Source organism: Centroberyx affinis, unplaced genomic scaffold (assembly GCF_046629955.1).
Source record: "Centroberyx affinis isolate AG114_WGS23_722 - 3 ecotype Tasmania unplaced genomic scaffold, CSIRO-AGI_Caff_v1 ptg001004l_1, whole genome shotgun sequence".
NCBI classification, from domain to species: Eukaryota; Metazoa; Chordata; class Actinopteri; order Beryciformes; family Berycidae; genus Centroberyx; species Centroberyx affinis.
Window position 1 is genome coordinate 414,162 of NW_027279568.1, and position 24,713 is coordinate 438,874.

Genomic DNA, 24,713 nt, shown 5'->3' on the forward strand with positions numbered 1-24,713 from the left:
GCTGTTTTGGGTTAGTTTGCATGCTTAGTTTATTAACAAATAAAATACTTTATGCCTTAAATAAATTTACAACATACACCAAATGATACAGCATTATACTTGGCATTTTCAAATTTGTCATAAAGCCTATTAGCTACAATACAAGGGCTGCACATTTTGAATCCTGTATATTAGCCTAGGTCAATAACATTAACCCGGGATTCCTCATTCACTTAAACTCTCCTTTAACATTAACAGAAACCTTTCGCAATTCAGATTGATTTCACTGATCAGCTGGTAAATTCCATGAGGAAAATTCCTCTGGCTTGCTGATCTGGTCATGAATGATGGCTGGGTATATTATCAGCCTGCTAGAAGTGGGAGGTTAGGAGAGACAGACGTGTACAGATAGAGCCAAGGACTGTGGACACAGAGTTTGGATTAAAAAAAAAAACCCAAGCAAGATAAATTTATAGTGAGTTCAAAGTTACAGCTTGTGAAATTTAAGATGAATTTCCTTTAATATTTACCCAAATTCTAAATTATTAATACAGTATTAGAACTACAGTCAGTCATATGCAGCAACTAGACATAGTAAAAACTCTACCTTGCTTTGAGATGGAAGTGTTTTTTTAGCGATCTGATAATTACTGTCATTGTATCACAGTAGTGTAACTGATGTTAATCTGGAAAACCCATAGCAGTACCGTCTCTAGTTGTTATCAATAATCCCTACATTTAGACGTCACTGACAAGTCAGATTGCTACCTGGTATTCAGCTTTAGGCTTTCTATAATTTGAGGGAATTTCAAATCACACAATGTTGTCACTCTTCTCATCTAGTTTAATGACACTATTAATTGGATTTGTAATGATGTTTTAAGCAAACTTATTTCAATGCACATCTTTCAGGCAATGGCCTTCGTGATAACGCTGAACAGTGCATGTCTGGCATACAGTAGCTATGGCTGAGCTGCCTGGGTGTTTACTGTATTTGCAGTGGAGCTCTGACCTCTTGTGCTTCATTGTGGAAGTGCAAAGCCATGCTCCTCTTTGGCAGTGGTGGTATCAACAAACTCTATAATCTAATATCTTCATAAGTATGCACTTTCATTATAAGAATTAAAGGTTGTTGGAGGCTCTTAGCAGTTCCTCCAAATGCAATACTTGCTGAACCCCTTAGGCAACTTCCAGAAAACCCATTATAATGGTCCCTGTAGGAAACGTTTCTGTGATATTTTAAAAAGCCCAAAGAAATGTTCCAGAAGGATCCGTTTATGGGCTGTTCACAGTGAAACTGTGAAGGAGCCTTTATAGGTTTCTCAAAGAAACCCTACCAGTGCAGGTGGACCAGGAATCCTACTGTACCAACCCATGTGATAAAAAAAATCAGGATGGATGTCTTCATTTAATCTCAGTTTAATTTCAGTCTAGAGGTGTCCTGGTGGCTAAAGTGCTCCCCATGCGCTCATGATGTGGTTAGAATATGGTTCATGACCTTTGCTGCATGACATCCCCCAACTCTCTCCCTCATCATTCCTGTCACTCTCTCCTGTCACGCTGCACACTGATAAAGCAGAAATGCCATAAAATAATCTTTAATCTGTTTCAATTGTTAACACAGTATTGCTTTAACTCCTGACTGTCATATGTAATGAAACAGCACTATAAGTGACCTATTGCTAAGTTCCACCCCCCGTCGTTACTGTTGCTAACTTAGACAAACAACCCCGCCTGGCCTAGTGCCAACCAGCAAAACAATGGAGTCTGTCACTGATAGTCTCCAAGAGGCCACAGATAACTTTTGGAGACAGACCAGTTTGATATCATCAAGAATCCACCAAGAAGGCCCACAGCATGCCGCAGAGGGATATGTCCAAAAATCTGAAGTACACTGGAGGATATGCTGAAATTAGATGTGAAGGTGTGTCGGTCTCGGGGCAAAAGGAGACAGTGAACTGACCTTACATCTGTTCACAGCAAGCAAGTAATAGTAAGTGTTATGGCACTTACTATTACAGCAATGTCTCGCTTATTCATAAACCATTTACACAGGAATGTTTTTACAGTAATGTATATCCAGATGCAGCCATGGCTAATTCACCAGCTCTGTTCACCCTGTCATAGGAAATACATTCTGTTAAACAAAGATAGCTCCTTTTAAAAAGCTTGTGAGTCATAAATATGTCCAACACAGTAAAAACAAATAACATCAAAAAGCATGCGGGACATTTATTCAATTTCTGTCATCCACCAGCAGTTTTAAATAAATTATAAGCTTTGTCAGTGGTCTTTAAAGGAGTTTTACAGGCATCTGTTGTACCCTTGAGGCCCCCTATGATTGTTAAAAGCACCTCTGAAGTACCTCTAGAACCCTTAATTATTATTAAATATGCCATTCAAAACACATTCAGCAATTCAGTTTCTTCTTGGAAATCAACGGGTCAAAATGTTACTGAAAGAATCCAGTGAATGGAGCAAATTATTTTTTCTCAAGGCTCTCTGAGGAACATTTGACATGCTGGATGAACTTTTTTTGAACTCTCACTTTTTATAGTGTACATATTAATCTGCATTCATTTGCAGTCACCTGTGATCTGCAAATCTCAAGATGTAAAACGTGCATTTAAGCCAGCACAAGGCAACTAAAGAGATTCATGGAATCCTGCATATTGCTTTTGCTATTGTTGATTCATCTTATGAATCCATCTCTGTCAGCCCGATGAATCCTAATGAAGCAGAAATCTGTCACATTTACTCCACAATGAGGGTAGCTGGCAAACTTTCTCTCGAAAATGAAACTATTATCTTCAACTAGACACGCACAGGGCTCAATATAAATAAATAAAGTCACAGTTATCTATTGGCCAGTGTGATTACTGTAGCCAAAGCTGACATCCAAATTGACTGTCTTATCATGTCGAAGTGATTTCAGCTGAGTAGAGACTGTAGATGAAAGCAAAATGATCTTTAAATAGTAGTTAAAGATGGTTGCTGGATAAGTTGTTCCACAACAGTTTTGATCAATGAAGCATGCATTCAATATATTGCCTATTTAGATATGTGAGATTAACTTAACTGGTCTTTTAAATGGTTCATAAATTATATTTCCTACAGTACAAGGTAATGACTTTATGGCCTTGTTGAATTTTTAATGTTGGGACCTATTGTGAACGCTCCAGTGAAATTATAGTGAGGAGGAAAAGACACGTTCGAACATATATTGCCTCATTTCTCAGGAAGGACCATAGTATACAATTGTGGGAAAGTGTGATTCTGCTTTTATAACATAATGATATATTGTTAATAGTTATTCCTTCATATATACTATAGCTATTCCTCTTCCATCCATCAGAACTACCATACATTGTTTAAAAATGACAACAATTAACACGCAATTAGTCAGCAGCCATTTAGGAACCACACATTTGGATCTTGACCATTGGCCAAGTAATTGAAATAGCACCCTTAAGCAACAGCTTAAGAGACAGCTTTGCCAATGACTACCTCAACCTCATGTCTAAAAGCCTATGAATTGAATTTGCCGTGCTCTCGTACGACAAAGCCTGTCAGATGGGAGCTCCCGCTGTGGAAAATGTCAGAGCTATTTTCCTCTTTACTAGTCAATGCAATGCTTGTTTAATAGTAATTGGAATCTTATCCTGCTGTTTGCTCATCATTTCCTGTGCCTAGTTATTCCACACCTAAACTCCATTTAAGTTTTTAATAACATTTTAGAATAGTTCCCATTCAGGTAAACAGAATCTGATTACCTTGATGGATTGAAAATGTATGTCTGACGGTGGTTTATTTGATTTATTTATTCAAGGGGCCTCAAATGGAGGCACTTTAACTGAGGCAAACAAAAGGTTGCCATACCATTCCAGCAGCATATACAATACGCAGGAATAATATAATGCTTTACAGAACCTGTGAATTTTGATATTTTGTTAGCCTCCGCACTTCTCTGTTCCACTGTCAAGAGACAGTAGCAATGAAAACAAATGTCAGTCAGATTTGGTGGTCCTGCCAGATTTTTATGCCAACACAATATTGTTACAACATATAATGGTGGGTTATGCCAGTTCACAGAATGTCTCCATATATAACACCTGTTATGGAGTAAAATGCCGTCCAATAGAGGAGTGCATCTGGCTTGATTTGACTGTGGATATTGGTAAAAACTGAATACATGCACACCCTGTGCCAGACGCCAATGAGCAGGAGTCTAAAACTATTCTCTGATAGTTTTAGATTTCCCTCCCTCCATAAGACTCTCATTGTGTTGGAGGACCTGCTTTGCACAAGTGCTTGCCAGCTGCTTACCAAATGAGGTTATAGTGTTTCCCTATCAACTGTAAATTTCAATAATTTGTTGGAGGGGCCTCTCACTGTCAGTTTTTATCATATTATCAATGACGACTCAATTTTCCTCTGCCACTCCATCTCAAGCGCTGACCCCCGGCCCTATTACAGTCCTGTAATGAAGTGCAATGGAGTGGTAATTGGTCCACATTATACCAGATCAGGTAACATTAGACTTATTTTCTTATCACAATGAGCCCTGCTGGTGACTCTCAATGAGAAACCAAACACAGTTCCTTTCTTATGCAGGCTATCATCCAAATAACATTTCAGCTAGCGACCCCTTCCCATTTCAGTTTTCCATTTCAAGATTGCACTCCATGTCCTTGGATTGTGCTTTGTTTTCTAGTTCCCTCCACTTTAAAAGTCTCCCAAACAGCCTTAGAGCTAGTGCAGATATGAGGTAGAGCTTTCCTGAGATGGGGAAGTACAGTAAATGAGCCGGTAACATGACCATTATGTCTGCAATATGAGATGTACAGTACTGTCCGGTCCTTCCCCTCTTTTGTCCTCTCTGGCCTCGGAGTGCTTGGTGCTGGGTAACTTCCGTTTCGGTCATTTTCACAGGATTACATACTCTCCTATGCACTGAGAAAATTTTATGAGCTCATGAAACCCTTTCAAAATGTATGGCATAATTTCAGAAATGCATGGCCATCAGTGTAAGGCTGTATTTCTTAATTCCTGAAAACCCAACAGCACCGTTATGTTGACTTTACTGAAATCAACTGCAGTTCAGAAAATGTGCGTAATTCAATTCCTTTAAATCAATTTTCTGATATCAATCAATCATATATCCGTCAGCCACCGAGGAGTTTTCATGACGCTGTAATAGTAATAACGTTTATACCAATCAAACTAAGAAAACGTGCAGAAACCTCGGCAAAATGATTTCTACCAAGGTGATATAATTGAGATGTGAACTTTCCAGAGAAATGAGTCAGAGAGAGGTGAGGCCCCATGCAGAGCAGTCTGTCTGACATCCAAGTGTGGCTTAAGTAGACTAAAACCAAAAAATGATGGTGGATTTGATCATTCAACAGTGGTAAATTGTTAAGCCTCATCTATGCAACATTCACTAAACCTATTTGGTTCCTTTGGCTTAAGACAAATTTTACAGTACAGCACAAAGCTGCTAGTCCACGAAGCTCCTGAGTGAACTCTTGTGCTCCGAGAGGCAGGATCCCAGATCTCTGCTCTAAACCGGCACTAGCTCCCTAGCAGGGTCACTCCGTGTGCTGAAAATACACTGAGGACTAAAAGACAGGATATTGGATAACAAGGTTAAAATATAGGAGCAAAATATTCTCTTATTAAACTCAGGCTGCAGGGATTTGATTTGAGCCACCTAATAGATAGTGGTTTCAAGGGAGCCCAAACAAAAGGTAACGGCCCGGTCATGCTTATGGTAGCTAATAGCAGAGTTAGAAGAAATTAGGGGACTTTTTTTACACAGGAAATTGTACTTAAAGACAGGTCACGGATCACCCTGCTCTTCACAGGCAGCTTCAGAAGTCAGAAAGTGAACTTTTGTTGTGACCATAAAAAAAAGGTCTACATTGTCTCGGAGAGAAAGAGGTCAAAACAGAAACAAAACTACTGGTGTTATTGGAGGGAGGCAAAAGCGTGCAAATTAATTTCACGGCTGGAATATGTGGTGAGACAAGTGAATAAACTCTGTCTCATGGTTTTGGAGCTGTAATTGAAGAAACTGAAGATGGGCGGCAGGGCAAACGCACAGGTACAAGCCAAAATAAACGAAACACCAACAAAAAGCGTGTTGACGGGGCGCTGGGCTGCCATCGGCCTGCCAGAACAGCTTCATCGCGCCTTGGCGTTGACTCTGCAAGTGTCTGGGAGTTAATTGGCGAGGAGAAATTCCACAAGAAATGCCATCGTTTGGTTTTGGTTTTTGATGATGGGAGTGGAAAACGCTCTCAGGTGCTGCTCCAGATTCTCCCTGGAGTGCTCAGTAGGGCTGAGATCTGGTGACTGGGACAGCTGTGGTACATGCTTTGTGTTGGTTTGAATGTTCATCAATGCTCTAAGGATGATCACGATCACTCAGAATGGCTTTGTATTCATTGGCATTTACCTTAGCCTCTAAGTGGGCCTGAACCATGCCAGGAAAATGTACCTCACGCCTTAACAGAGCCTGTAACACCCTTCACTGTGGGGGACGAGCACTGTAGACTTCTTTCGGTGAGTGCTGCGTAAGACCTCATCTGCTTGTTGAGAACAGGGTTAAGGATGACTCATCTGACCATATGACGTATTTCAATTGCTCAATCGACTACTGCCTGTGGTCCTTGTACCTCTTTGCTCATGAAAGTGCATTTTTAGGTGTAACAAGTGCTTTAGGCTCTGTAATGTCGCTGCAAAGTTCTTGAGAAGCTGTTCATCAGACCACCTGCTCACATGTTCGACTGAGATTTTCAGTCAAATGACTCAGAGTTGTTTGCCTGTTTTTTCTTGCAGTTGGAAACAGTATGCACTTCTGTCCACAGTTGGCCCTTGTTGATGATGTCTTTCCCTAAGACTTCCATACCAACTTCACCTTAGCCACTGATCCTCGTGAAACATCAGCAAGTTGAGGAGTTTTTGCCACTGAAGCTCCTGCCAAACAAACATGCCCAAACAATCAGTGCTCTCTCAAAGACAGAGATCTCTTCTTTGAGTAGACAAAATAATGGACGACTGGATCTGCCTGGCATTTCAGTAACACATTATCCTTGGCACGATGGGATGTTTGTTGCTCAATTATCTTACCACACCTGTGTAGAAGCACCTGCTTTCAATATACTTTGTATCCCTTAGTTATATCCCTTGTAGTGATTGCTTTGTTTTGGCAGTTCCCTCTATATTGGCCAATGAGGGTGACGTCTGTTGGCGAGTGTAAGTGATTGTATGCTGCGCTCTGGTGGAGACTTTAGTGTGGTGCTGTATTTGGGTGCAATCCATGGTTTGAAGTCAGAAGAGAAATTCCTACAGAATTGGGAAACTCACACACTTAGCAATAGCTTACCAAACAGGAATCTGACTCAGTGCTTTTACATGCAAGGAAAATTCCTGTAAAAGGTATAAATAAATGAAATCTGAAATCTGAACCAAAGAATGACAATGTTAATTTAAAAACACCCACAAACACTATACTGTGTCCTGGGGCCAGGGGAGCAGATATTCATTGATTGATTTATTGATGAATTGATTGGTTCATTCATTCATCCATTTCTTTGTTTGTTTGTTTGTTTGTTTAATCTTAAGAATATGGTACGTGTGTGTGTGTGTGTGTGTGTGTGTGTGTGTGTGTGTGTGTGTGTGTGTGTGTGAGAGAGAGAGAGAGAGAGAGATCTTGGTCAGTTCAATCAGTATTTCTGAACATGAACAAATCTGGAAGCATAATAATAACAATTTTAAATAGAACAAAAGCCATTTTAACAATAAATATATTAGCAATGCATAAGCAGTAATGAATTTAGAATGGTTTACTTCACTAGCTCCTTTCATAAAGATTCAGCAGATGGACAAATGGACACTGTATGTACAGCTTGGAGCTAGCAGCTTGTTTGCAGTAGCCTACATGAGAGGCTGACTTTGTGGACTTTGTGGTTAAAACACTTTCACAGTCACCTCCTAACATCTTTCCCAGTTAATTCTCAGCTTAGCTGTATATTGATGTAACATCGCACTTTTTTTCTTTTTTTACAATATTGTAAAAATATTTAGAATATGTTTTACAACTATTTGGGAAAGTGGGCAGTGTTGATTAATACATACTAAAGTTTAAAGGGACAGTATATATGTATACTAAAAGTCTGTTATTGCCTTTAAAAGTAAGGCTCTGTGAATTCACCATTAAGTTTTCTCTGGTATCAGTCTCTCAGTTCTAGTCGAGTCTTAAATCTAAGTAATATTATTGTGGCGTTAGTATTTTGAGGCCATGAAATTAGTTTGTTTATTTGAACTATCCCTATAGGGTTCTTTTTTTTGTGTGTGGTCTTACATTATGAAACTGGCCTGACACGCAGCACCTTGTTGAGGAAGTGAAAAAACGGAACAAGCATGTCACCAACACAACAGGTGAATGGGTATCGATGTATGCGTGCATGTGTGTGTCTGTGTATCAGAGTATGTGAGAACAGAAAGCAAGTCTATATTGAAAGTGTTTTCTGTGTAAAAGCCTGCAGTCTTTGTGTCAAACTGTCTTGTCTGTCAAGGTCTGTGCCTGCATGCCTCACTAGCAAAGACACACATAATGATTCTAATAATAATAATGTTTTTTTTTGTAGTTTTTGCCCTTAGAAATCAGCTATTCACTCTTAGAGAGAAGTGGCCAATGACCAAAGCGAATGTAATCGCAGACATTGCACATTCTGACTTGACTGTGGGACATTTTCTCACTTCTTCAACTGTTTCAGGAAGTGATGCAGAGTCACCAAAATCAGGAAACTAACTGTTGCTATTAATATTACAGAGCAAAGGGCTAGAGCTGGTGAAAGCTAGTGTACTCTCAGTCGAAGAGGAAAGGGGGTTCAGTAAACTCGAGAAACTAAAAGGACATACTTGGGCAAATGTTGCACCTCGCCGGGTGAGTTGATGCAGTTCCTATACAACCATGGAGGAAGTTGTTTCAAGCTTTGAATCAGGTAAAACATGACTTTTTTTTACTATAATTTCTTTTCAATTCAATGCCAGGTGCCGAAGATATATTTACAAACAGATACATTTACATAAACAAGGTACTATAGAGCAGATCATTGATTAAACAATATGAATCACTTTTTTTTACAATGTTTTCTTATCTTTCCTTTTGTAAAATGATATATTTATTTCACTGAGCTGTATTTACGATATCTACCAATTGATAAAGCACTCTATTTGCTTAAAAATGAGGAAGTAGGCATCATATCCTTCCTGTGTGGTTCAATAATCCATATGTCTGAAATGTCATAATCCCCCCCGCATCTGCATTCAAATGAAGCATTTTGTTGGTTCATTAACAAACAGATGGCAAGTCTCTCTGCCCCGTCAACACTGTGGACAGTGATGAAGGTAAAATGCCCATGTCTGGTTTCTTTCCCAGTTAGCATGTACAGGGGTGAACTTGACCTGATTAAACACTGTAATGAGTCAAACAAAATTACTCTGACCAGTGTTGACACAGAGCAATGTTTGCACAACTCCTTATTGGCTCCACGCTGAAATATCAAACAGATCGGCCATTCATTCTTTAACCACAGTCACCTTGAAATTCCACAGCGCTGGCCGGACAGCTGCTGTGTTGTGGAGCCTTTCCACTACAAACACTACCTGCTGCGATATGGAAACTAATACATAGTATCGCTACTGTAATGTCATTAGTGCAATGTTTGAGCTGATTCACTCTACCTAGTGAAGTTGAGTATGTGACAATCATGAGGATCTAGTGATTCACATTTTCCAGTCTCATATCATCGTATCATTTCGCACTGTAAGACAATCTGTTTTTAGATTGTGTGAATGCATGTTCACACTAATCATACAGTACGTTTTTCTGTTTTTCAGCAAAGCCTGAGTCCCCCTCAAGGTGTGAGCTGTTGATTCTGCACACTGCCGAGGCCGAGGAGTGGGCCACATATCTGCAGAAGATCCTCAAATCCTCACGAAAATTCCGCAAAAGGTCTATTGTGTTGTACGCGGTCAGCCCGGCCGATCAGCTCCACGGCTATAACTTTGAGTATTTCCACAGCAGCAGATGCACTGTGCTGCTGCTCACGACAGTGTTCCTGGACACCCTCGGTGACCCTGAGCTGTGGGGAGCTCTTCAGAGACTTCTGCACCCTCCACACAGGGTGGTGGCGCTGCTGTGCGGCGTGTTGGAGGATGACATGCTCACCGAGCGCTTCGAACACTGGCCGAGCTGGAGGAAACTGTACACTGAGGATGAGCCCGCTCTCTACATCTCCACCATTCTGGAAGCCATCGCTGACAGTACGTCAAAAGCCACTTAAATGTCCAATTCATACTAAACAAACTGTGTTAAGTCAAGTTTTGTGTGTGAAGGGAAGCCACTCTTTATAATTGTTTTTGTGTCTTTTAAAATTTCCTCACATCTTAAACCTCACCGGTAAACGTCAGGTTTTGGTGTCAGTCCCTCAGAATCAAAGAGAAAGGGCTTCTTTCAACGGCCATACAGGGAGAAAGCCATCATAGAAGAGGCAGAGAGACCAATTTCTCCATAGACAGTAGCCTACATAGACCAGAATGCAATGCAGCCACCAGACATGTTGGGTTTTGAGTTAGGGGTGCAGCTTTCACTTCTTCTTGACTGGAAAAACTCGCTCTCTTGCTCTTCGTTATCACTATTGCTCTCTCCTCCGTACTGAATCGACCAAGTTCATGCCCATTCTCTGGTAAATTACAACAATTCATCACAAAATAACTCCTGGAATGTATTGGACATCACAGATTGATGATATATAAGAGTATAAGAGAGTATAAGAGTGTAAGAGAAAAAAAATTCTGCATATGTGCTCAGCAAACCCTTCCTGCCTAAATAACATCTCAAAAACCACTTTTAATCTCTGTAACACATAAAATAAACAGTCACTGTTTGTATTTAAAGGCAAACGGGAGGAGGCTGAACATAAGAGTGAAGCTCCAGCCACTGCGGAGCAGCAGGTCGCTCTGGCCGCTTTGGTTGAGAATCCCATAGCTGAAGAAACGGAGTCAGCAGGAGAAAAAGAAACTGTCAAGAAAGACCAAGAAAATGTGAGCGCAGAGAATTCAACAAGCAAGGAAATGAGTTCACCCGCACAACTCGCCTGCCTCACCGTTCAACCAAGCAGGGTCCTGTGTGGGGTAAGACTGTAGCTGTTATTATAATAATAATTCTGTAGTAATAACAGTGAAGACAGTATTGATGTAGATCAGAACTGCTTCCCCGAAGATGCTAGCTGACGCAAGTCTGTTAATCAATTCTAAAAATCCACAGTTTCTCTACGTAACTGTGAGAGATGAGTCAGTGTATGAAGTTTTAGTGTTCACATTCTGTGTTGCTGTTGATTGAAGCCAAAGATTCTGTTGTGTATTTAGCCCACAACTTCTTGTTTTCTAATTATGAATAGCTCAAGAAAGCTTATGGGAAAGGAACAATCTTAGTTGAAAATAATTATCAAGCAGGCTAATGTACACAATAAATACTCAATTCTATTTTTCCTTTTCATCCAGGACCAGGAGACAATTTTTATCATCCTTATGCACAAAATGGACAATCAGACGGCACTTGAGGTGGAGTTTATATCTGAAAATGTTTCTGCAAAACGGGTCCCAGGGACTTTAGAGAATGAATACACTATAAGTGTTGCTGCTCCTGGTAAGTATCTTCAGGAATTCATGTGACCTTAAACCTTTATCTGACTTCATCCTTCATGATTTGTGTGTAAGGCTGATGGCAAGATCAGGAAAAGATCTTAAATCTGATATCTCTGGTACTCTTTAACCTGTTGTCTGTTTTCCCTAGATATGCCTGCTGGAGTGGTATCACTCACTATGTACACTGATCAATCTTGTGTCAGCTTGAGGCCGGTGACATACTATACAAACATGGGACAAGTCAGTCGCTGTCTTGAAAATGCTACTGCGCCCATGGAATTCATCTGCCAGGTGGGCCTTTATGTCATGCAGTATAGTTGCTTTTATACAGTAAATAAATGAAAGTGTGAAGCTGACTCATTCACACCGTAAAGCTGTTAATAGTTATTCAGGCTAAAAAAGGAATGCATATCTCCTTTCTGTTGACATTGTGACTTATATTTCCAGGCGTTCAACATCACATCCGACATAACAAAATCACTGGACGACATGCTAACTGACTCGTTAAAATCCAAAATGCCTGCAAATGGGCTTCAGCTGTTTGGAATAAGACAGATTGAAGAAGACAATATGGCAGCATGTGAGTACTGTACTCTGATTTCTGGCTCCATTAGTGGCCAATGAGCACTGAGCATTGAGCTGTGAGCATTGAGCGATCCATTCTGTTCAAACTTATGTTCATAGTGGTCTTGTATTGCAAGGTAAGGCTTTACTATATATCAGTAAATGTATATCGACTGTTACTGAGATCTACTGCTGTTGAACATGTATTACAAGGAGATTTTGGGAAGGGTTGAACTTCATTTGTTCCACTTCTACAATACCTGCATAATCCTGTAAGATGACAACACTGAGAGTAATTACAGCTTGTATGAACCACCATACGATCATATGAGAGGTGGAATCTGACTGCTTTTTGTCCCCCAGATCAGCGTAACGAGGAGCTTCCCACGCTGCTCCACTTCGCTGCCAAGTACGGCCTGAAGAAGCTGACCACCGTTCTCCTCCAGTGTCCCGGGGCTCTGCAGGCTTACAGCGTGATGAACAAGTATGGAGACTACCCAAATACGCTGGCGGAGAGGAGCGGCTTCTCAGATCTTAGACAGTTCATGGACGACTTTGTCGTAAGTCCACACACAACAGCGTCTTTGTGTTTATGTATAGTATCCATGTACTGTGCAGTGTATTCAAGTCATGTTCATCTCATTCCAGTCAGTGTTGACCTGCGTCTTGTGTTCAAATCAATCTAGGAGACAGCAGACATGCTCAAGTCTCACATCAGAGACTCCATCAGTGCAGAGGAGGGTGGGGAGGTGTACGAGTCACCTATGTCTCAAGACATCATCATGAAGTACTCAGGCTGCACAGAGGACATCTATGAGTCAATGTTGGGGATAGACCCCGAGTGCGCAGAGGACCTATGTAAGATCAAGATGTTGGTGATGATAATGCAAGTAGTGTTGATTGTAAGGATGAAGCGTTCGGTGGCAATGACGATGCTAACGATAATGATGACTGTTCTGTCTTCTCAGATGAGGTGATGAATGCAGTAGAAGAGTATCAGAACCCTGAGGAAGTTATGCTTAGAAAGTTCTTCCAAGGTATACAATAGACAGACTTCCAAAATAATGACCTTAAATGCTGTTTATGTTCCAGTATTGCATGGATAATATGTCTATGTTGTGTCCTGTAGCAAAACCTGATGCAGATCACACCGAAGATAACAAAGAGCACCTTCAAACTGAGGAAGAGGAGAAGGATGGCCAGGATGACCCAGAGAAAAATGAGGAAGAGGAGGACCCATACAACCTCTGTCCAGACGATATCTATGATACTGTGGATGAAAAAACAACCTATATCAGAGAAATCTTGAACCGTCCACCAGCCCCCATTCCCAGACCTCAAACCTCTGAGTCTGATGAGCCTAAGACTTACATCTCTAGAGGTAATGTACAGTTTATTTTCTTTCAAAGTCTTCTTTCTACATATCAGAATTAATAAAGCTCTTCTCTAAACAAAAATAAATAACTCAGGATTTTTTTGTGTTGGCAGTATTTATAGAAAAAGTTGCCACCCAGAGTAAAGCAAGGACACTGGGACCATCTGCAGGTATAGTACAGTATTAAATAATTGAAAATAGCATTGGGAATCTTTACACATTTATTGTTTTTTCAAGCTTTACTTCTTCCACTACATGAAATTAACATGCTTCACACTGGTGTTTATAATTCCATTTTATAGTCAATAAATTGGAATTTTAAGTCAAACTCAAAATTTACACGCAACAAAGGTCCTGGGTCGGATTCAAACCCAGCACTTACGGTTACATGGTCTTGTCTTAGACCAATGAGGCACCAGGACGCCCTATGGAGACCTATTTTGTATTTTATAATTTTCTTAATTTTGCTCAAATATAGTCCATAAGCTTATGTATGGAAAACGTAATCTTGAAATTGTGCTTGACTATAGCCAGCTAGCTATCTAAGTGGCGACAGCTATGTGGATGGGCTGGGATAATCAGGCTAGCAAAGTAACATTACTTAGCCTACCAGAGCTGAAGTTATCAGCTAAAGTATTTTACCTCCAGTAATGTTACACACCAGGTAGACCAAAACAGTTCCAGATCATGAATGAAGGTGAACTGTTCACCTTGTGAAATCGTGTTTGGTGTGTAACTACTGTGAGAGAGGAGCTAGGTAATGTTATGAACCCTAGCGCTCTTTCTACCAACTACTACTACTATTAACTACTGCCCTTCCAAGTTCATGAACACCATGGTCTTGAAAGAATGAAAACAAGAAGTCATTGCAATTGTTATTTTTATTTATGTCTTGAACAGAGGTCCTTTTTTGCCATTCAAATTTGTTATTTAGCTTTCCTTGCCTCCGCCCATTGAGGTTTAACCCAACCAATGAGATAATTTCTGCAGAGCAGCTCTGCCTCAGAGAAATGCTTGTATATGTCTACAACTCCAATCTGCAGAAATTAGAATCTTTTGTTTTTACCTTGATTTTGCTGGTTGCTATGTTCCAAATGAAAATGAAAGTCTTATTTAAAAGGGTTTTTTGTTTCAGGCCTCAAGGCAATAAAACTGGAACCATTTTTGATTTTGAAGACTCTCTCTATTTCTGTGTATAACTGTGACAGGCTGAGTTCTTGCAAATGAATAACTACCCCTTCCAAATCCCCAGAAGGGCCTGTGATGGATTCAGACAACTCATCTATTTATGACCCTTATGGCGGGGTGAAGACCCCGGGACAGAGGCAGCTCATCGCCCTGCAGGAGAGGGTGAAAGTGGGGGCAATTAGTGTGGATGAGGCTGTCCAAGAGTTCAAGGCCTGGCAGTTTGACCATGAGCGGAGGGCGAGCTCCCTACGCTATCAGCAGGTAGAACTAATACACAAAATCTGTTAGGAGCTGATTGGTGGTTATGGATTGGATTCAATGTGTGTCCTATATACTGTTTGTTTTTTTCTTCAGGAAAATTTGAAGAAATTACGAGAGAGCATCACCAGGCGTCACAAAAAGAAGGAGAAGATGGGAAAGGACCTTGGTAGAATTGTTTTAATTCTACACACTACTATTGATTGATTGATTGATTGTATTTATTTGAGAAATTTCAGTTAATAACACATGTGCAATTCTTCAGACAAAAGATTAATAAATACAGAAATAGACAGAACTAAATAAACAACCTATGATCATAGATTTCAATTTGAATTTTATTTGACTTTCTATCTATAAGCCGTTTTTTAAGCTTAAATTTAAAACCATTCCAGCTTCAGATAGTCTTGAGTCTACCTGGCAAGCTATTCCACAGCTTGGTTGCTGTAAACTGAAGTGTCCCTCCCTTAACCACTCTTAAATCTAGGAGGAATAAAATCAGTGGAGCCACCCCTAGTGGAGTAACTGTGCACCTCCCTCACTTCTCTTAAGTTATTCCGTAATTAGGTATTTAGGGATGGCACAATGTGGAACATGACATTCTGTTCTCAGCTAAGAGATTTCATTCAAAGGTGCTTACGTGCTGATGTGGTCTTTCCCTTTTGAGAATACGAAATAAGTGCTCCGCTCCAGAGGAACTGCTGGGGCCCAGACATGATGATGGAGTGCGCCGTGTACGAGTCGACGCCCAGAGCGCTGGCCCCGGTCCCTTCTGTGGCCCGTCCCATCCAGAGGGGCGGCTGGAAGACAGGCAGCACCTCCAGCACGTCCAGTGAGTTTGACTGTTCTCTCCCTGTTCGCTTTGGTTTCCTCCCACTTTCCAATGACATGCATGTCAGCTGGATTGGACACTCTAAATTGGCTCTAGGTATGTGAGTGATTGTCTGTCCGTCTGTGTTCACCCTGTGATGGACTGGCAACCTGTCCAGGGTGTCTCCCTGCCTTTTGCCTAGTGCATGCTGGGATAGGCTCCATTCCCCCCATGACCCTGATAAGGAATACACGGGTAGAGAAAATGAGTGAATGAAAGAACATGACAGTGTATATATTTTATTGTGATTTTATTTATGCTAAATAAGTTCTAGCAGTAATCAATTAAATCAAATTCAAAATAAGGCTTTCGACACATGACCCATTATAGGTTAGCACCAGTATTTCCCTCATTTTGGCCCATTTGGTAAGAAAAGCAGTGACTCATCTGATTATTCATGAGAGATATGAAATCAGAGTTTTGGATCTGAAAAAAAAATGTTTAGCTCACACAAAAAAATGTAAAACCTGACAAAAAATGAAAATGTAATGTCTGTGTTAGGCCTATAATTGTAGGTTTAGCTTTGTATTTCTGTAATGTGAAATAATATGCAGAAATGTTTCATCGATTTTTTTGTTATTAGGATATTAAGATAATGCTTGTCAGGCTGTCAAAGCCAAAAGCCTTCTGCTGTAAAAAAAAAAAATCATAATCAACCATTCAATCAAATCCTTCTTACTATTTTATCCAATTATTTCTATTTTATATTTTATAGGTGTATTAATCAGATATTCAAAGTGGAGTAACTGCAGTAATGCAACACTATAAATGTCTGATATTCTTATAATTTCTGCCTGTCTAAATGCATGGCTTCCATAGAACTACACTGTGACACCATGATGATCTATCAGGCCTTTTTCTCAGAACTTTGTTACACAACACAGCAACACTCAAAAAGCGTACTCATTCTCATTCTCATTCTCATTCTCTTTTATTTTGTAGATGTCATTTCCCATAAAATGTTAAAAATAGCCTGCTCTGTTCCAATAAGATGTAACTTGATGTGACTATTTTTTATGAGATATGAAAGTGGGCATGAAGACATTTAGTTTAAAAAGACAACAAATGCATGCCCGCGCTGTCAATATTTAAAGAATAATTTGCCGATCAGCCTCATGATCATCACATTACATCGTCTACTTGTTCTCTGCAAGCTTCTCCTCCGCTTCACCTCGCCCTGCTCGGCCCCCCCCCCTCTCTGCAGATGTGTCGTAGAACTGTAACTCCTTTGTAGTTCAGACACGAAAGGTTGTTTTCGTCCACATTCGGTGAAGTGGGCTTACAGCATACTCTACCACAAGCGCCAACCTCAAACAAATTCATGATCACGTGTTTTTTCGTTCTATATTTAACTGACTTGTCTTCACCCAGGTACTGAGAGCAACAGACTCAGCACACACAGCACTATTAGCTACAGCAGCGGGACAGAGCCTGAATTTGAGGTGAGCCGGAATCTACCCCCTCAGAATAATAACAGTCCATGGAGCAATCGCAGCTTTAATATACTTACTACAGTAATTGCACTCCACAGACAAATTCACATGATTTCACATCAGAGAGGAGAATGCTTGGCAGTGTGCGTCCCATGACAGCCTGCATCACTGCCAAAGTGTCTATGAACAAAACTGAACCCTCACTTTCTGCTCTGATGATGCATGGTGACAAGCCATACGCATGACGTGCACCACTTGTGGTCAAAGAGACTAATCCTCAGCTATACTCTATAGTTGTTGGGTACTTTACATTTCTATGTTCCTAAAATTCCTGCAAAATACACCTGCTAGTATTTTAGAATTCAGTTGTTAAAAGTGGTAATATGCAAGATCCATCCATCCACAGCACTCATTGCTGTGGTGTTTCTGCACTGCTCTTCGCAGAGACCATCTGTCAATCAAACAGTGTGTCCATGCTAACTACCCAGTTCTTCTTCTGTTTATTCAAAACAAACCGAAAACACAAAATGTGTCACTTCCTGCGCAACAGAGGATTTTTCCAGGGGAAGAGCTACCAGATACGGATACCGGGTTTATAGAACCGAAAATGTGAAAGCTTTCGTGAACTGACTATAGGTTGAATCACTTTGTGTTACAGTACATCAATCAGATAGAGAGTAGCGAAACAGACGTTTATTTATATGAAAATGTCTATTACTAGACTATTACTCTAAAATTAAGTTTTCAAGCTAATACTACACCTAGTAACTTTACTGAAACCCCCTACTCATACTGTTAACGATAATACTTTCTAAATACCTAATGAATGTGGTGAACAATGAGTTGTTGAGTTTGTCAAAATGCTTTGTTTGCTTTATATATGTTTTTCAGTATGTTCACAGTATGATTTAATTATTTTAAAGGACGCCATAGACAGCATCCCTCCTCCACCACGACCTCCACGGCCATCTGATGCTCTGCCCCTCATCCCTCCACCCAGGATTCCTCCACGAAACCTAGAAAGGTCAGTCTAGAGAGCCAAGATTCAGTTAACTAATGCTGTGATACAGAGCAATGCAATACCAAACAATGAGACACAGTCCAATGTGATACAGTACAATGGGATGCAGTACAATATGTTATGATATGTTATGATATGATACGGTACGGTACGGTACGGTACGATACGCTGCGATGCGATGCGATGCGATACGGCACGATACAGTACACTATAGTCCGATACAATACTTGAATTGTCCCAGGGAAATTGAAATTGGAAGGTTACATAAAACAATATACGTCAAACACAACACTGGACAATATACTACACATGCAACAGCTTACTCTATGGTCTCTAAGAGTGTTATTTTGTGAACATTTCATTTTGAAAAGAGAAAGTACTTAGTAGACCAATGGAAAAAAACTGTAAGCCGTGCTAAGTGTGATGATGGAAAATGATAAAGAGGAAATGTTCACCCTCTACTGACTCTCAGCTGTGCATTACAGAGGAAACCAAAGTATGAAAATGTGTAAAGACCCTGAAGCTCTCGCTTTCGGCTATGAATATCTCCCACAGCAAGGTGAAAGAATAGATACTGAGACGCACATTTTCAAATGAAAGCCAAGATCAAAATAATTCTTGTTTGTTCAGTATTGCTACTGTGACTTCCTGTAGTTTTATCTAAATGTGCTCTTATTTCTGATGCCTTTATATATGTTGACAGTATCTGTATGACAGTATATCTCTTAAAAGATCATGCAGGGAGCCAAAGTAGAGTGTATACCACAATATATCTGATGGCTTTTGACACATTGGCATGCTAGATGTTAAACATAATAACTAGACTTTTTACATCTATATTTTGATTATGTTTGAAGAGTCTTTTGACTTGGAGGTGGAAAATAAGCTTTTTGAACTCATAACCCATCATAACTCAAAATATAGGTCAGTTTCACTCTAAGTTTCAGAGTGAAAACAAATATGCCCTCAGTGTATTTAATCACCGTGTAAACAAAACAGTGGGGCAACAGGGTGGGACCATATTGCAATTACATATTTGGTCTTTGAAATCAATGTCAAGGCCTCGGATGTGAGTATACAATTTAATTACTTATATAAGATCAAAGCTTCCTGAAAAATTACTATATAGATGACAGATGACTGACACAGCTTACTGTTTGCAACAGAGTATAATGTATATTGGTCTAAATGTTGTTAGACTGTGCTACACTGTTAGAGGAGAGTGGTTTAAAAATATGATTGTGTTTTGAAGCCAAGACAAACAGTTCAGGAAAGTTTAGAACTGGTTTTGGCAGAGAAAAAGAAGACGTGTCAAATTACTGTTGAAATGCAAACTACGAGTGCATCATCACCCGAGTCCTACGAAGCACCTAACAATCTTGTTAAACTGCAGGTTTGATATTTACACAGCTGAGTTTGGAAAATCCTTTTAGGGTTTGTAGTAACCTGAGATTTAGTATCCATGAAGTCACATTTCTTTATTAAGTTCTATAATCATAATAATGATTTAGCTTTGTTTTCCAAGTCTCATCTAAATATGAAAAACTGTCTGAATAGTCCTTATGCGTATATACGTACTATGAATTCATGGTGGAAAATCATAGTAGACATCATAGTCACTAGTATCAAACTGGACGGGAAAAAGCATAAATTAATAAATTAATGAATAATTAAAAGCGCTTCTCTGTCAGTATAATGGATTTTTGTTTCTATTGGTGTTTGTTTGCCTCATGACGATCACCGACAGGAGGCCACAGCTTACCCACCTTTTTATTCCCCACTACATCAGTGCCAGCGACCTTACGGTGTGTGCTGTTTGTTTTAGGGTGCCAGAGATGCTGCAGGAGCGCTACATATCCTGCCCAACTCGAGCACTTCCTCAAAGACCCATTCAGAGAGTGAACTCGCCTCCCCCCATACCTCGCCGCACGCGGTGATCGACTTGTGTTGACTTTGACTCCGTTTCTGTCTTCTGAAGTCGCCTGCAGTGACCTGATGTAACCTGATGTCTGGGTTACTTTTATGTAAGAGGGGATGTGAATGTGTGGGAGAGACAATGTGTCCTGTGAGCGTTAGCATAAGGACTCATAAATTGAATCCCAGCCAAAGTATTGACAGACGTGTACCTTGTGTTGTTTCATACAGTTGGAGTGCAAGGCTGTGTTTCTGTGGTTTAGCATAATGATCCTCTATAAAATTGCTGTATCATACAGTGAACATATGTGACCACGCGAGGTAAAACAGCCACATTGTGGGAGTTTTGTTTGTTTGTTTTTGTTGTTTTTTTTTTGCTTTTTATGGATTATTGATCTTTGTATTCAGAGCTTCCCTAACAAAAATGAGTGTACTATTCCCATAACCCCCACTGTGTGTATCTGTGGTACTCAATAGTGAGTTTATAGTGACCTTGTTGTACTTTATGGTATGTATCTCCTATGGTATTACTATAGGATTTTCTGTGGTATATATTTTTTGATAATAGCTGCATGATTTTTTAAGGTTTTGCTGTGGTATTTGTATAGTAGCTATCCTTCTAAAACGTATCATATTTTTAGGCTAATTTAGTTGTTTTACTGAAGGGTTTTAGGGTAAGGCATAAAAGGGGTCAATAATATATTTTGTTTGAATTCTTAATTATCAATTTTAACAAATGCATTAAGATGAAGCTTTTTTCTTATGTAAAAAGAGTCTCCCGTAAAGTTAAATGAGCAGGGGTTTATGACATTTGGTTGCATATTGTAAAGTTCATGCTGTGTACACAATAAACATAAACCACCCAAATGAGAAATCTGTAATATTCCTATAGGGCCTATATAGTGTGTCTGTGGTACTCAATAGTGAGTTTGTAGTGACCTTATCATACTTCATGGTATGTTTTTTTTTATAGTTTTGCAGTGATATTTGTATAGTATTTTTCTTCAACTTATCGCATTACCATGGTTCATTCATGGGTAGTTAAAATAACTGAGTGCCTTTGAGTAATCAATTCTGTCCCACATCAGACTTTGATAATAGATTTAACTGCTCAATTTCACACATAATGATGATATATCTCGTGAAAATCTCATGACAATATATTCCTTGTATCCTCTTGAACGTGTGATTATTTTGAACGGCTCTGGAAAATTTCGTTTTGATTGCTTCCTTGTGCAATATGAGGTTTGGTCACTTGATGGTGCTCAATATGTGTGCTCATTACAGTAAGTGGACTCCTGCAAACTTTTTTTGCCAGTGTATCTGGATACTTTTTCCCAGTTTAATTGTTCTCATCAAGCATGCAGGGGATGCTGTTTAATCAAAATGATGAATGACTTCTCTGTGATGAATAAAAATTATCCCTGATGCTGAAATTATCCTCCAAGAAGGTGTACAGAGCCAGAGAGAGAGGAGAGACCAGAGTCAAGCTAGCCAGGAGAACGGGACTTCCGGTCAAAACTTTCAAAATAAAACCCTTATTGAAGAACAGCACGCTGCATTGCTGGCTTTTTGAGTAAAGCAAAATACCAAAGTGAAAACAAAGAATATAGTTCAAAGATTCAACGGAGATCAGTAGTGAATGAAAATTGTGTGTTTTTCCACAAAAAGTCCTTTTTCACAGTAGCCTATATGGCATCTTACATAAATCCTGCAGGCACAGGGAGCACATCATTATCTTGTTGCTATGCAACACAGTTATACAACAACTTGCAAGACAACTAATTAACACAGGCAAGCCTTTAAGCAACAGCTGAACACTAACCTGAAGTAACATTAACATTGTTAGGAATTACATGTTCTGAAGTAACATTAACATTGTTGAAATTAAAAATGGACAAAATAAAACTAGTGATTGGTCTGCCTGTTCTTAAAGAAGAGGGTGAGGAGCCCAGTGATAACCTCCTGTAGGGACAACAGAGCCATGAGACTTATCATCTCTTGCAAGAGCTCTGCTATAATGCCTGTTTTAAGAGCTGTTGTCACATTGATGTAGCTAATGTACGGTGCAGATGAAGTTGAGACATGTTCAAAAAACGTTCTGCATCTAAAAAGCGAGGCACATGGTTTGGAGGAAACTGCCTAAAAAGGCGCGTACGCGTCAAAAAAATCCCCTGTTGTGGATCACACAGAATCTTTCTCATGCTCAAACGCGGAGGAAGAATTTGGCGAAGTGTCTTTTTTTCTAGCGAAGTAATATAACATGAAGGCCGGTGAAAAGGGCAAGAGGTAAGAAAGGCCTAGCCGTGGGCCTAGCGCTGTACTAACTGAAAAAACGCAGTCTGGCTAAATTATCTAGGTTAGTTAGCTAGCCTGCTGCTGACCTGTCTTTTTTTTTGTTTAACGTCTTGACCGGAGTTCATGCCATTCAAGTTTGCCAGTTAGCCGAAGCAGTTAGGTTGCGCAAAAAAATAAAAGTTATTTATTTGGCTCCCCCTATTGGGGTTTAACTCTGCCAATGAGATGATTTATGCTTTCAGAGCAGCTCTTCTTCCAGAAATGTTTGTATAAGCAAAACTTTAAAAGTGCAAAACAATTCAAAAGTGACGACGTTTAGGCTTTTACCCTGAAGGCAAACTCGCTTAATTTCCGGTGTTCCTCTGGTGAAGTGTGTCGGTCTTGACGCAGCGGAGCCTGGTGTGTGTGAAGCGCTGACAGGACGCTGATACCGAGCTGCCCTCGGCGCACACAGCTCAGTAGAGTGTGTCTGCAACAGCGACCACAACACTGGATTACCATCCTACTAAGGTAAGTAGGTTCCTCCTTTTGCTCATCAGTGTTTGTGCGGGTACAGTGACTCCGAACATAGGGCTATCCGCAGGATTAATTGCCATTGTCATTTATGTTTTTTTTCTTTTCACCATGCCCACCTTTTCTACCTTGGCAGCGTAACAGCTGACTTTGTGTTATTGCCGTGTGATGCAAAACCGCGTCATTTTATGTATTTCTCATGCATCATTCAGTCGCTGAATGTAATTTCAGTAGACTTTATCAAACAGAGGCTGTCCCTTATGGCAGTCGATTCTGATTTTCCATTCCACAGCAGATAGCCGGTCTGGCTGGGGAGAGTTACCGCAGTAAAGACAAATCCATAGTGGAAATGCGACCCGCCATGGGTGCCGCACTCTGAAGCTCATCCACAGTGAATGCCCAGGAGAAAACCCAGATAGTGAAGTTAGAGAATGAAACGCTTCTGGACTTTACTCTAGGTTGGCTAATGCGTGGTATAATGGTTGAAAAAGCTGAGAATCGATCCAGTCTAGTCTGGTTGTTTCTTTAAGTTGGCCATGTAGCCCAACCTTTACTATTAGTGGCTGTCATTTTGAGTCATAGGGAGCCTTCAGTATGGAGCAGACCACTGGCTACTATAGGCTACATGCATATATTGAGGCTGTGACATCAGGACCGTGGACTTAATGCATGCACATTATGCGGCATAGGTGTGCTAACAGCTGTTTTATGCAATAATATTTATATTTAGGCTTGTACCACAATATTGTCAAATTATACTCCAGGCTTTGCCATATTTCACAAGATGATTTTGAAGATGAATAGGCAATGGAGGGGTCAACCTAAGTGAGGAAATATTAATAGCAATGGGTCCATGATGTGCATAAGCACCTTTATTACACAGTTCATTAAGACTGTCAGCACTGCATTCTGAATAAGGGGCAATACATGTAAATTAGATATTGGATAGACAAAGATAGAGATTAGATATATACTTATATTTTAGAGAAATATTGGCATCTTATTGGCTGTTGGGAACTTATGAGGAAATGCTAGTATTTTCCAGTTTTTCTCCCACTGTCATGTTGTTGCCACCTCAGAAGCCTTTGTCATGATGTGATCTTGTCATGATGTGACTAACTGAGCTGCTGTGTTGTGTAACCGAACAGTGCTACACTGTGAGTTCTCTGCACTTATTGACACAGTGATGTGAATGTCAACCTTCATGTTCTAGTTTGACAAACAGGTCTGCCTGAGGCCACATTATTAACAGCATGTGACATGAACAACTGCCTCACCGCAGAGGCATGGGTTATCTTCTGCACACACACGCACATCAACAAATATTCACACCTTTTCACATTTTGTTGTACCACAAGATTTTTTCAAAGCTCATTTGGGATTTGGGGTATTGTGAAATTTTGGCAAAGTGTTTATTTAAAGTGGAGATGAAATTCCATACAATTATAATGAATTCTGTCTTTGTAGCTAACAAAGCCCATATCACGTCCCTTCAGTATATTTCAGTGGGATTTGAGGTTGTGGTTTGGACGCTGCTTCCACATTATGAAATGGGTGGTTCAGTTATGGATGCCATTTGAT

General features: G+C 40.0%; 1 protein-coding gene across 2 annotated transcripts; it reads left to right on the forward strand.

Annotated features, from left to right (window-relative positions):
• Positions 1 to 8,851: 8,851 nt before the first annotated feature.
• Positions 8,852 to 21,188, forward strand: pik3ap1 (phosphoinositide-3-kinase adaptor protein 1). Of its 2 annotated transcripts, XM_071522586.1 has the most exons (18): positions 8,859 to 8,990; positions 9,352 to 9,396; positions 9,889 to 10,314; positions 10,949 to 11,184; positions 11,554 to 11,698; positions 11,846 to 11,988; positions 12,145 to 12,277; positions 12,625 to 12,821; positions 12,948 to 13,119; positions 13,230 to 13,298; positions 13,391 to 13,642; positions 13,750 to 13,806; positions 14,889 to 15,085; positions 15,179 to 15,251; positions 15,750 to 15,914; positions 17,325 to 17,395; positions 18,310 to 18,410; positions 20,233 to 21,188. In XM_071522586.1, exons 1-18 carry the CDS (start codon positions 8,960 to 8,962, stop codon positions 20,342 to 20,344), a joined length of 2,625 nt encoding a protein of 874 aa, XP_071378687.1. In that variant the 5' UTR covers positions 8,859 to 8,959; the 3' UTR covers positions 20,345 to 21,188. The 2 variants fall into 2 exon arrangements, with proteins under 2 accessions (XP_071378688.1, XP_071378687.1); XM_071522587.1 differs by lacking the exon at positions 9,352 to 9,396 and having other exon boundaries at positions 8,852 to 8,990.
• Positions 21,189 to 24,713: the final 3,525 nt, after the last annotated feature.

Coding starts and splice junctions, on each gene's coding strand:
- pik3ap1 (XM_071522586.1), top strand. CDS start 8,960: ATGGAGGAAGTTGTTTCAAGCTTTGAATCAG. Junction 13,807..14,888: donor GACACTGGGACCATCTGCAG/GTATAGTACAGT, acceptor CCAAATCCCCAG/AAGGGCCTGTGATGGATTCA. Junction 18,411..20,232: donor CCTCCACGAAACCTAGAAAG/GTCAGTCTAGAG, acceptor TGTTTGTTTTAG/GGTGCCAGAGATGCTGCAGG.